The sequence below is a fragment of the Bubalus bubalis genome, chromosome 4 (genome assembly GCF_019923935.1).
Source record: "Bubalus bubalis isolate 160015118507 breed Murrah chromosome 4, NDDB_SH_1, whole genome shotgun sequence".
NCBI lineage: Eukaryota > Metazoa > Chordata > Mammalia > Artiodactyla > Bovidae > Bubalus > Bubalus bubalis.
Genome location: NC_059160.1, coordinates 8,058,646 through 8,071,490, shown reverse-complemented (window position 1 = coordinate 8,071,490; position 12,845 = coordinate 8,058,646). Strand labels below are relative to the sequence as shown.

The following is a 12,845-nucleotide window of genomic DNA, read 5'->3' as shown; positions in this document are numbered from 1 at the left end:
GAAGGCAATGGCAACCCACTCCAGTGTTCTTGCCTGGAGAATCCCAGGGACGGGGGAGCCTGGTGGGCTGCCGTCTATGGGGTCGCACAGAGTAAGACACGACTGAAGCGACTTAGCAGCAGCAGCATCTTGTGCTATTTCTCTAAGGTTTGTTTAAGCTGAGTAGCTAAAATAATTAATCATCATCTATTCCTCACTCCATTGTTCAGATGCAAGAAGTTCTATCCCTAGGAGCTCTTCAAAAGTACACTTCCATCTGGTGATTTACACTTTCTCATTATATACAGTAAGGGTTTACTAAAAATAATATTATCAATAAATCAACTTTTAAGTCAAACAATGACATAGGTGCCTGCCAGTATCACAGTAGTTGACAGTCTTCCTCAAAGTATGTGAAAGAGCACGTGAAGGGAGCTCCATGCCCCTTCCCAGGCAGCATTCCCACACAAAGACCAGAAAACACAAGTGCTCTCACAGAGGAAAAGCCAAGTTCTAACCATAAAACATAAAAACTCATGCACCTTTCTTAAGAACTCAGACTAGTAACTAATGTGCTATCTGTGTAACACTAATGTTGATAAAGCATTTTTCAATCAAGAAAAAATATTCAAATATGGACATGAGTATTTTTAAATTAAAATATGACATAACTCACAGCACATACACTTTTTGCACTTCTCTAAAATTTATGACCATTAGCAATGGATCATTTCTTTGACTGTAATTATGAACACATTGAGGAAAAATGTGTAGGCCAACTGATTTTTTTAAACTGATGCTATACAATTTTCTTTCACTTATTTGATTTTTATTTTTAGTTATGAGAGAATTTAAAATACAGTAAAGTGTAATATAGCAAACTCAAATACAACAATTATAACACATGGCCATATTTGCTTCTGACTTTTTTTTTATTGAAACAGAAAACTCAGGTAACTTGGTTTTCCTGCTCATTCTACCATACTCTCTGCCTTGCTGTTATCGTTGTTGAGTTGCTCAGTCAAGTCCGAGTCTTTACAACCCCATGGACTGCAGCAAGCCAGGTTTCTCCACCCTTGACTATCTCCAGGAGCTTGCTCAAACTCCTGTCCATTGAGTCAATGCCATCCAACCATCTCATCCTCTGCCATCCCCTTCTCCCGCCCTCAATCCTTCCAGCATCAGGGTCTTTTCCAATGAGTCAGCTCTTCACATCAGGTGGCCAAAGTACTGGACCTTCGGCTTCAGCATCAGTCCTTCCAACGAATATTCAGGACTGATTTCCTTTAGGATGGACTGGCTGGATCTCCTTGCTGTTCAAGGGATTCTCAAGAGTCTTCACCAGCACCATAGTTCAAAAGCATCAATTCTTTGATGCCCAGCTTTTCTTTATGGTCCAACTCTCACATCCATACATGACTACTGGAAAAACCATAGCTTTGACTACAGGGACCTTTGTTGGCAAAGTGATGTCTCTGCTTTTTAATATGTTGTCTAGGTTGGTCACAGCTTTTCTTTTAATTTCATGGCTGCAGTCATCATCTGCAGAGATTCTGGAGCCCAAGAAAATAAGGTCTGTCACTGTTTCCATTTTTTCCCCATCTGTCTTCCATGAAGTCATGGGACCAAATGCCATGATCTTAGTGTTTTGAATGTTGAGTTTTAAGCCGCCTTTTCACTCTCATTCTTCACCTTCATCAAGAGCCTCTTTAGTTCCTCTTCACTTTCTGCCATAAGGGTGGTGTCATTCGTATATCTGAGGTTACTGATATTTTTCCTGGCAATCTTGATTCCAGCATGCGATTCATCCAGCCTGGCATTTCGCATGATGTAGTCTGTATGTAAGTTAAATAAGCAGGGTGACAATATACAGCCTTGACGTATTCCTTTCCCAATTTAGAACCAGTCTGTTGTTCCATGTCTGGTTCTAACTGTTGCTTCTTTACCTGCATATAGATTTCCCAGGAGGCAGGTAAGGTGGTCTGGTATTCCCATCTCTTGAAGAATTTTCCACAGTTTGTTGTGATCCACACAGTCAAAGGCTGTAGTCAATGAAGCAGATGTTTTTCTGGAATTCCCTTGCTTTTTCTATGATCCAACAGATGTTGGCAATTTGATCTCTGGTTCTTCTGCCTTTTCTAAATCCACCTTGAACATATGGAATTTCTTGGGTCATGTACTGTTGAAGCCTAGCTTGGAGGGTCTGGAGTTCTACCTTGCCAGTATGTGAAATGAGTGCAACTGTGAGGTAGTTTGTATATTCTTTGGCATTGCCCTTCTTTGGCATTGGAATGAAAACTGACCTTTTCCAGTCCTGTGGCCACTGCTGAATTTTCCAAATTTGCTGGCATACTGAGTGCAGCACTTTCACAGCATCATCTTTTAGGATATGAAATAGCTCAACTGGAATTTCATCACCTCCACTAGCTTTGTTCGTAGTGATGCTTCCTAAGGCCCACTTGACTTCACACTCCAGGATGTCTGGCTCTAGGTGAATGATCACACCATCTCAAGTTATCCAGGTCATTAAGACCTTTTTGGTACAGTTCTTCTGTGTATTCTTGCCACCTCTTCTTAATATCTTCTGCTTCTGTTAGGTCCACACCATTTCTGTCCTTTATTGTGCTCATCTTTGCATGAAGTGTTCCCTTGATATCTCTGATTTTCTTGACGTGATCTCCAGTTATTTCCATTCTATTGTTTTTTCTATTTCTTCGCATTGTTCACTTAGGAAGGCTTTCTTATCTCTCCTTGCTATTCTTTGGAACTCGGCATTCAGATGAGTACATCTTTCCTTTTTTCCTCTGCTTTTCACTTTTCTTCTGTCAGGTATCTGTAAGGCCTCCTCAGACAACTATTTTGCCTTCTAATCATAGTTCTTCAGGCACTCTGTCTATTCAGAAGTAAAAGTCCTGCTAAAATTCATGTATCTTCTTCTAAACCATGTTTTTAAAAACATAAATTTTCAGAATATATGTTGATCCACAGACAACACAGATTATTTTATTTTAACATTTGTAAGTAGTATCACATTTAACTTTTTGTGACTTGCTTTCTTTTTTCTGAACAAAATGTTTCCAAGAGTTGCCTATGTGGACACAGGTAGACCTGGTTTGTCCATTTTGCCTGTATAACAGTAATAAATTGCACTGAAATACCATTGCAATATTTATTATCCATTCGTCTGTAGTCTGATCATTTGTTTCTAAATTTTTCCTATTACAAATTTAACTGAAATAAAAATGATTGTACATGTATCCTTTTGCTAAGTGCAAGGTTCACTTTGCAGAGTTATATATCCCTTTAATTGCTGTTCCTAGGATTTGTTCATTTCCAACTTCACAAAATCTTGCCAAAAACTACACATCCCTCTACAGCGTATTAGGGTTTCTCTTCCCCACAGCCGTGTCAAACTTTAGATATACTTGCACTATTCAAGCGTGTGAAACAGCATCTCATTATCTGAGAATGAGCCAATTTTTACTGTTTTGTTAGACAAGCACGCCTTCTCTTCTGTCATGTTCCTATTTCTAGGTCACTATATAAATCTGCTCCTTTCCCATGCTCACCCATGGAGCCATGCACTACAGAATTTTGAATTTCACATTCAGTCTTTCAATAAAACAAAATCTCCTTTATAATTATGATTTTCAAGTTGGCATAAGCCTTTAGAAAAATTATGATATACAGTATCTTTAATAAAAGCATCCAATGTGCTAAAATTTCATACAGCTTTATCCAGCAAAAAAGGTAGACATCTTACCCATAGACAGATAATTTGGTCCTTCTCTTAAAAAAAAAAATAACACTTTTACTGGGCTATAACTCACATACCATACCATAAAATTTGCCCTTTTAAAATGGACAATTAATTGGTCTTTCGTACATTCACAAAACTGTGTGTCCATCACCACTATCTAATTGCAGAACACTTCATCACCTTAAAAAGGAACTCCGTAGCCATCAGTAGTCACACACGCACACCCTTCTCTGATGACGGAGGCAGTCTAGTCCAACTTCAGTGCCCTTGAAAAGTCACGGTTTGCGCACAAATCAGAGCAGTCCTACCTAACAACATATGAATACCATAAGTTTCTTTGAGATACAAGTTTCTTTGAGATACTGTCATACAGACACACAGTATGCAGTTCACTGTTCTTTCTCTTTAAAAAATGCCGATGGTAATCTGGCCACGAGTACTTAGGGGTGAGCTGGATATGGTAGCCTTCACTAGGCACTGCAATGGTAAGTGCCTCACTGGAATGAAACAGATGACAGATTTTAGGGCACATGTTCTATCTCTTTTACCAAATGAGGTAAACAGCCTTTAACAAATAGGGCTGTGAAAGAGCCTAAAGAGCCTGAGTGCCAGCAATCTACTGGTTAAAACACCAGAATTTTGTTTTGCAACTATTTCCACAGGATGTTAATGGATGTCCACCAATCTTCCAGATAACCTGAAAGCAAATACAGACACTGGACAGCTCACTAGTACCTCAGAGAAAGCTACACTGTTTAATGGAAAACAAAAGGTGTAATAAGGAAACCTGAGCTCCGTATGTGACACCAGGGGCCCAGCTTACAACAGGGCTGTCATAACTTTGGTATCCTTAGCTTTTCTGGTGCCAAATTCTCCTGCAAAACTGCCTCAGGATGTAAGTGGAGTGTTTCCAACTCTCAAAGCAATGAATTCTCCAGCTTTACCTCTGGCTTAATTACATACACTCCAGGCACAAACATAATACAAAGAGAATGGCGTAAGAAATAAGCCTTGCGACTCAAGTAAAACACAGTAAAGCAGAACCCAACAGGCTCTTTAAAGTGGATCATACAATGATGACCACAGAGCATTTCACAGAAAGTGCACAGGAAGCAACTGCTTATCCACATTTTTCACCCCCCACAGTGGTAAAAAATACAGTATATAATTATTGGTTATCTGTTGTATTTTACAAGTTCATACTATTTTATAACCACAATTTTGGAAATATTCCATCATAATAATAGAGTGTGATAGACTAAAACTTACTTTCCTTCTTTGAGGCATTCAGATTCAGGATGGCTGAGTAGATAAAGAGACTGTCTCAAAACCTTGTCAAAAGGTGGTAGAATTGCTGAATTTTAGGGTATGAAGAAAGCTTCAGGATTCAATGATTTCAGATGATGAAGAAACTAAAGCTCAGAAGAGTTATTAGCAATTTGCTCAATGTCACCAGATGAATTAATGGCAAAGCCAGGAGGAGAACCCAAACCTCCTGACTCCCAACTCTGCATTTCCATACATCCATGTTCCTTTCCTGCAAACAAATGATGAAATAGGTATGGAAGATTCTGGGCTATTTGATTCAGCACACTATCTTGCCTTCTAAAATGCCAAATCTCCTCTCACATTAGCTTACCACCCACTTCCAAAAAAAGTTACAGCAAAATGCAGAGCAGCTACCATTTCTGCCAATCTGAAAGAAAGAGTAGATCAAAAAAAGGGGTCAAGTGGTACACTGCAAATGAGGTGAGCATAGCAGGGTTGTGGGAATAGCAAATGAACAAACAAGGATGGGAAGACTCTGTTTAGGCCTCAACATTACTGAACAAGAGGGCTCCATGACGTAACTTGTTCTAGATATCTGAAAATGGTGATTACCTTAACTTTTAATTTTTAAAGTTTTATTAAAACGCATAGACTAGAAGTATAAAAAAAAAAAAGCAATAGTCAGTGGGATAGTGTGACCAGAATAATATTTTTAAATCATCTTCAGGGAATTCCCTGGTGGTCCAGGGGTTAGGACTCTACACTGGTCAGTGAACTAAAATCCCAGAGGCTGTGCTGCATGGCAAAAAAAAAAAATTAAACCATCCTTCACACAGTGGAAAGGAGAACAGAGTTGAATGGGGGTAGAACATGAGAGGAAACAGGGAGTGCAATTAGGAGGCTACTGGAGAAGTCTAAGAGAAATGAAGGTGGCTTAGCCAAGGTCAGTAGTGGAGTAAATAGATATTTCTGGGATGCAAGGATAACTTATTTAACTTATAGGCCGAGTACATCATAAGAAATGCCAGGCTGGATGAAGCACAAGCTGGAATCAAGATTGCTGGGAGAAATATCAATAACCTTAGATATGCAGATGACACAACCCTTATGGCAGAAAGTGAAGAGGAACTAAAAAGCCTCTTGATGAAAGTGAAAGAGAGTTAAAAAATTGGCTTAAAACCCAACATTCAGAAAACTAAGATCATGGCAACTGGTCCCATCACTTCATGGCAAATAGATGGGGAAACAGTGGACACAGTGACAGACTTTATTTTTGGGAGGCTCCAAAATCACTGCAGATGGTGACTGCAGCCATGAAATTAAAAGACACTTACTCCTTGGAAGGAAAGTTACGACCAACCTAGACAGCATATTCAAAAGCAGAGACATTCCTTTGCCAACAAAGGTCCATCTAGCCAAGGCTATGGTTTTTCCAGTGCTCGTGTATGGATGTGCGAGTTGGACTATAAAGAAAGCTGAGCACCGAAGAATTGATGCTTTTGAATTGTGGTGCTGGAGAAGACTCTTCAGAGTCCCTTGGTCTGCAAGGAGATCCAACCAGTCCTTCCTAAAGGAAATAAGTCCTGAATATTCATTGGAAGGACTGATGCTGAAGCTGAAACTCCAATCCTCTGGCCACCTGATGTGAAGAACTGACTCATCTGAAAAGACCCTGATGCTGGGAAAGATTGAGGGCAGGAGGAGAAGAGGATGACAGAGGATGAGATGGTTGGATGGCATCACCGACTCAACGGACATGAGTTTGAGTAAACTCTGGGAGTTGGCGATGGACAGGGAGGCCTGATGTGCTGTAGTCCATGGGGTCACAAAGAGTCGGACACGACTGAGCGACTGAGCTGATCTGAAGGATAGTTCCACATACACAAATCAATTAATATGACACATAGCATTTTTAAAAAATTAATAAAAACCACATGATCCCCTCAACAGATGCAGAAAAAGCATTTGATAAAATTCAACCCTCTTTCATGATTAAAAAAAAATGTTCAACAAACTAGGAATAAATGGAAATTACTTTAACATAAGGAAAGCCATACAGAAAAAGCCCACAGCTAACATCATACTCAACAGTGAAAACCTGAAACTGGATACTAAGATCAGGCACAAGGCAGGGATGCCCACTCTCACCATTTCTACTTGACAGAGTACCAGAAGTCCCAGGCAAAGCAACTGGGCAAGAAAAAAAATAAAAGGCATCCAAGTCAGAAAGTAAGAAGCAAAACTGGACCTGTTTGCAGATAACATGTTTTTATATACAGACAACCTATGGACTCCACCAAAACCCCAAACTATTAGAACTAATAAATATAGTAAAGCTGCAGGGTACAAAATTAATGTACATTAATAAACAAAATACCTAAAAAGGAAATTAAGAATCCCATTTACAACAGCATCAGAAAGAATAAAACACTAAGAAACAAAACTGAGGACGTGAAAGACTATAAAACATTGACAACAGAAATTAAAGACACAAACAAATGGAAAGACATCTCATGTTCATGGATTGGAAGACTTAATATTGTTTAAATGTCAATACTACCCAAAGAGATCACATATTCAATGCAATCCCTATTAAAGTCTCAATGGCATTTTTTATAGAAAGAGAAAAAACAATTCTAAAATTCATACTGAACCACAAAAAACAACAAATAGCCAGTTTTTAATATCAATTAAAAGGTGATATATACATACAATGGGATATGATTCAAGCTTAAAAAAGAAAGAAACTCCCTGTAATACGCAGCAACACAGATGAACCCTGAAGACACTTTACTAAGTGTAATAAGCCAGCCACAGAAGCACAAAGAACACATGATCCCACTCATATGTGGTATGAAGACTGTCAACCTCATAGAACAGAAAGGTGCTTACTAGAGGCTAGGGAGAACCTTAAAGCGAAAGGTACCCATCAAAATTTAGTTCTGTGTGCAAGATGAATAAGTTCTAAAGATCTGCATACAACGCTGTGCGTATAGATACCACTGTCCTGTACACTTTAAAAATCTGTTACAGGATATATCTCATTTTAAGTGTTCTTACATAATAATTAAAAAAAACATTTTAAGACATAGACATAATTGGGAAATATTTTATTTTTTTTTCTTTTAAAAATAATTTTATTCTAATATATTTCAAACTCAGCAAATATACACCCTTTTTTACTTAACAGATGTTAGATTTCATGGTATTTTAAAAAAATTTTATTTATTATTTTTGGCTGTGTTAGGTCTTAGTTTCCACACGTAGGATCTTTCATTGGGGCATACAGGCTTCTCTCTAGTTGTGGTATGCAGTCTCAGTGGCCTCTCGACGTGCGGAATCTTAGTTCCCCAACCAGGGATCCAATACCAAGTCCCCTGCATTGCAAGGCAAGACCACTGCACCACCAGGAAAGTCCCAGATTTTATGGTATTTTTTTATCAGTGTGAATTTAGTAACCGTCTAAATGGCCAACAATAAAAAATTGATTAATTAAATGTATGCGTATGATAAAATATCCTGCAAGCTTTATATTTTTTATATTAAAAATAGATTGTTATAATTTCTGAATTTTACTAAGGAGCATATTAATATAATCTTAATATAATCTCAACTATGTGAAAATATACATATATATTTTTTTTTAATTTTATTTTATTTTTAAACTTTACATAATTGTATTAGTTTTGCCAAATATCAAAATGAATCCGCCACAGGTATACATGTGTTCCCCATCCTGAACCCTCCTCCCTCCTCCCTCCCCATACCATCCCTCTACCTCGGGTTACAATCTCATGACTTTATATCCTACAGCAGTATTTTTCATATTGCAATTTGTAATACGAAGGTCACAAAATCAACTTAATAGACCAAGGTCAGCATTTTAAACTAAATAAGATAGATACTATCAGACTGTACCACATGTAGTAAGAGTATTATTCCATGAAACTTTGGTTTCAGATATCCGTATACTAATTGTATAACTGGATTCTAATATAAAATATGTCTCCAACTATGAGTCACAGTCCAAAAAAATTTTGTGTAACATTCCTTAGGAAATTGAGAATACTTATCTTCCCTAAAATCTTTGTCAAAGTTCTACATTAGGCTCAAGTGAAACAAGCTACAACAAGTTCAAGTAGATACCTACTATAAACATATTCATCTGCCAAAAAAATACATCATTTGGTCTTTTTTTAAAAAAGAATAGCACAAGCAATATTCAAGCATTACTGGAATGTTAGGCACAAATTATGTTGTTTCTACTAACCATGGAGATACACAGATTACTAAAGGAACATAATGCTAATTTTCTTTAGCCACTAAACCATTCTAACCATTCAACTGCTCCTAACTTTAGGGATTAAACACCACCAATGCACATTCACAATGGCAATGCTTTCAGATTTTTCAGGAAAATACCTTACTCTCCCAAATAATACGCCTACTTCTCGTTGAAGAATTCAGAGATGATATACTACAGCTCTGAAAAGTTCTTTTCAGAAAACTTCCTGCCTTAAGCAATAACCGTTTGTAAATAACTGAGGGTAAAAGTAAAACATTATCTGCCAAGTCGACAGTCTTCTAGGTTCAATTAGCTCCCTTTCTCAACAGCACCACTACTGCCGCTGTGGATGGGAATTCCCTGTTTTGGACTGTTATCCTGAACCCTGACCAAATCCCAGTGCCGCATCTCCTGCTCCCCCCAACAGGCACTGTGACAACCAAACGCGCGCCCATACCCTTCCACATGCCCTCTGCAGACATGATGCCTTTCCAACGGAGAACCACCAAAAAATACCAAGGATTCTCCTTAGTTAAGTGTGACGACCACACAATGAACTGCGGCCTCCAACTCAGGGCAGAAACGCTGGGCAGCTATCAGTGCCTTGAATTTAAACATTTCCATGGAAGTATTAAGATCATGTGGTCTGAAGTAGAAAGAATATCTACCACTTTTCTTCTAGTGCTAGGCAGTTCCTGGCTGTTATTTTCAAAGTGGGATACAGCAAATGTAGACATTTAAGGGAGGGGAGGGAAGAAGGTTAACATGGATTCTATAAGTATTTTAACTTAAAAGTTTCTATTCAATACAGAAGGATGAGACAGAATTACAAAAAAAACGCCTAAGATTATTTGCTTGGACCAAGTCTACAGGTACATTTGTGTGTGTGTGTGTGTGTGTGTGTGTGTGTGTGTGTGTGTGTGTGTGTGTGGTGCACGGACTTAAGAGAAAAGTCACTGAGTAATATGTGACAAGTCTTATCAGATTGAGAAGAATATATAACACTTCCTAAACACCTGTGTCCAGAAACCATGCCAAATGCTCATTTAACACCTGCAGAAAGCTTATAGGAGGGGAAACTGAGGTACAGGAAGGTTAAATAACTTGTTCAAGACCATCTAGTGATTAAGTGGCTGAGATAGGATTCAGATCCAGATCAACTCCAGGGCCCTCACTGAGAGCTGTATCATTTCAAGGCACTAATAACACTGGAGGAAAGGATTTTTAAGAGCAGGGAAGAATTTATCTGAAAACTATGAAAAATGTTGAATACACTAAAGTTAACTATGAAAAGGTTATCAACAAAAATGCCTATGACCCAAGAAAAATTAGATTTTCATCCCAAGGCTCTTAAGCAATCATATTTAAACTCTGCACTTAAAAGTTCACATTACAAAGAAGCTCAAATTAAATGAACTCTGAACTCCATTTTGCACATGCTGCCTTGCACATAATACTGTTTTTAAACATTGTTAGCCTGTTTGGTGTGGCTTAGAGGCATTTTGTTCCAAAAAAAAAAATCTTTACTTATTTGGCTAGACCAAGTCCCAGTTGCAGCTCATGGGATCTTTCAGTTGCAGCATGTGGGATCTAGTTCCCTGACCAGGGATCGAACCAGGGATGCCTGCATTGGGAGCTCAGAGTCTTAGCCACTGGACAACCAGGGAAGGCCCAAGAGGCATTTCTATTTTAACAACCACGTGATACTTCATTACTTCAAGATATATAAAAGCAAATTACTATTATTACCCTAATAGATTATACATTGCAAAGGGGAAAAGGCAAATTTATAATGGATAAATCTGGCACACGAAAACTTAACCAAGAGTGAGATATAACATCACTGATAATGAAACTAACATCGTGGGCCTCCTGATGTTAAGCACTGAGAAGGACAAAACATCCTGCCTACAATATCTACCCTGAAGTTATTCAAGAAGGAACAGATAAATTCAAATAAGGGATATTATGCAAAATAACTGGGTTCCCAAAATGCTGTCGTCATGGAAGACACCTCCCCCTTCCTAAAAGAGAGCTAAGGGACTAGTATGGAGTACGATATATGACGCCAACTCTTTGGAAAAGCCCCTGATGCTGGGAAAGATTGAAGGCAATGGAGAAAGAGAAGAGGGTGGCAGACGATGACATGGTTAGATAGCATAACCGACACAATGGACATGAATCTAAGCAAACTGGGAAACAGTGGAGGACAGAGGAGTGTGCTGCAGTCCATGGGGTCACAAAGAGTCAGACACGACAGTGACTAAACAACAAATATGACACCTAAATGCAATATATTTCTTGACTGAATTCTAGATTTCAAAATGTTTAAAGTAACCTATAAAGAACAGTATTAGAACAACTGGGGAAATACACAATGTGGACTATAAGTTAGATGGTGATAATACGTCAATACTGTTTACTTAATGTGAACATTACCTAAAGGATTAAGATAGAATAACAGAACCATTCTTCATGGAAAAAGGAAGGAGCAATAAATCAAGAAGCAGAAGTCAGAGAGTAAGATAGGAATTCAGGCCACTGCAACTTAAACCCCTGTCTTCCTTTTCGTATAACCTCAAGCACAAGCGTGCTGCTGACAGAACTTCAACACCGCATCTCTAAAGTAAAAGCCCAGTGTGCACAAAAGGTGAGTGTTCACTCATTCACCAGTATTTATTAAATATATGTGTGTGTCAGACTCCATGGCCGCAATACACAATAAAAATAAGACTCTGGAATCAGTGCCCAGGTTTGAATCCTAGCTTTACGAAATCGCAACTCCACTACGTGCTATTGGAGTAACTTTCGGCCAATTACTAAATGTCTTAGTGCTTTGATATCCTCATTTTTAAAGGGAAGATAATAACAGTACTTACTTTAAAGAGCTGCTGTGAAGATTAAATGACACAATACATGTAAAATGCTAGAATGCTGCCTGGCATATACTAAACAACCCAGTAGAGAATAGCTAGCTGCTTTTTTTTGTTATTATTAGGCACTGGAGATACAAAGTCAAAGAAGATATATATATAAAAGATTTATGTGCGTGTGTGTGTGTATAAAAGTGTCAAATGCCTCAGAGGGGTCCTTCCCCAACACAGTCCCTGGCGCACACAGAAGGGGCTCAACAAATACCTGATGAACCAATTAATATAAAGAAAGAAATATTCACTGAGTTGGGACTTCCCTGGTGGCCCAGTGGCTGAGACTCTGCACTTCCAAGGCAAGGGTTTGATCCCTGGTCAGGAAACTAGATCCCACAAGCCATAACTAAGAGTTTGTACACTGCAATTAAAGATCCTGCCTGCCGCAACGAAGACCCATCGCAGCCAAATATTTTTTTTTTTTTCCCAAATATTTTTTAATTAAAAAAATAAAGGATTCACTGATTTGGCAATATGGAAAAAATAGTGACTGGTGACTTCAGTGAGACCACAGGGTACCTAAATGCAAATTCAAAAAAGACGTATTCTTTGGGTGGGCACGTAGATTGATAAGCAGGGCTCAGGCTGGACTTCAGCAGCCCTCCCCACTAACACACACAACACC

The 12,845-nt window shown here is 38.5% G+C and overlaps 1 protein-coding gene across 6 annotated transcripts in view; it reads right to left on the bottom strand.

Moving 5' to 3' along the window:
• MRTFA (myocardin related transcription factor A) overlaps positions 1-12,845 on the bottom strand; it is a 207,750-nt gene that overhangs the window by 154,823 nt on the left and 40,082 nt on the right. For 2 of the 6 annotated variants that reach the window (XM_044940825.2, XM_044940824.2), the window contains exon 3: positions 3,920-4,047. The exons of the other annotated variants lie outside the window; for them this stretch is intronic. In XM_044940825.2, the coding sequence (XP_044796760.1) occupies positions 3,920-3,943 (24 nt within the window). In that variant the 5' untranslated portion in view covers positions 3,944-4,047. The remainder of the gene's footprint in view (positions 1-3,919; positions 4,048-12,845) is intronic. 6 annotated transcript variants of the gene reach the window in all.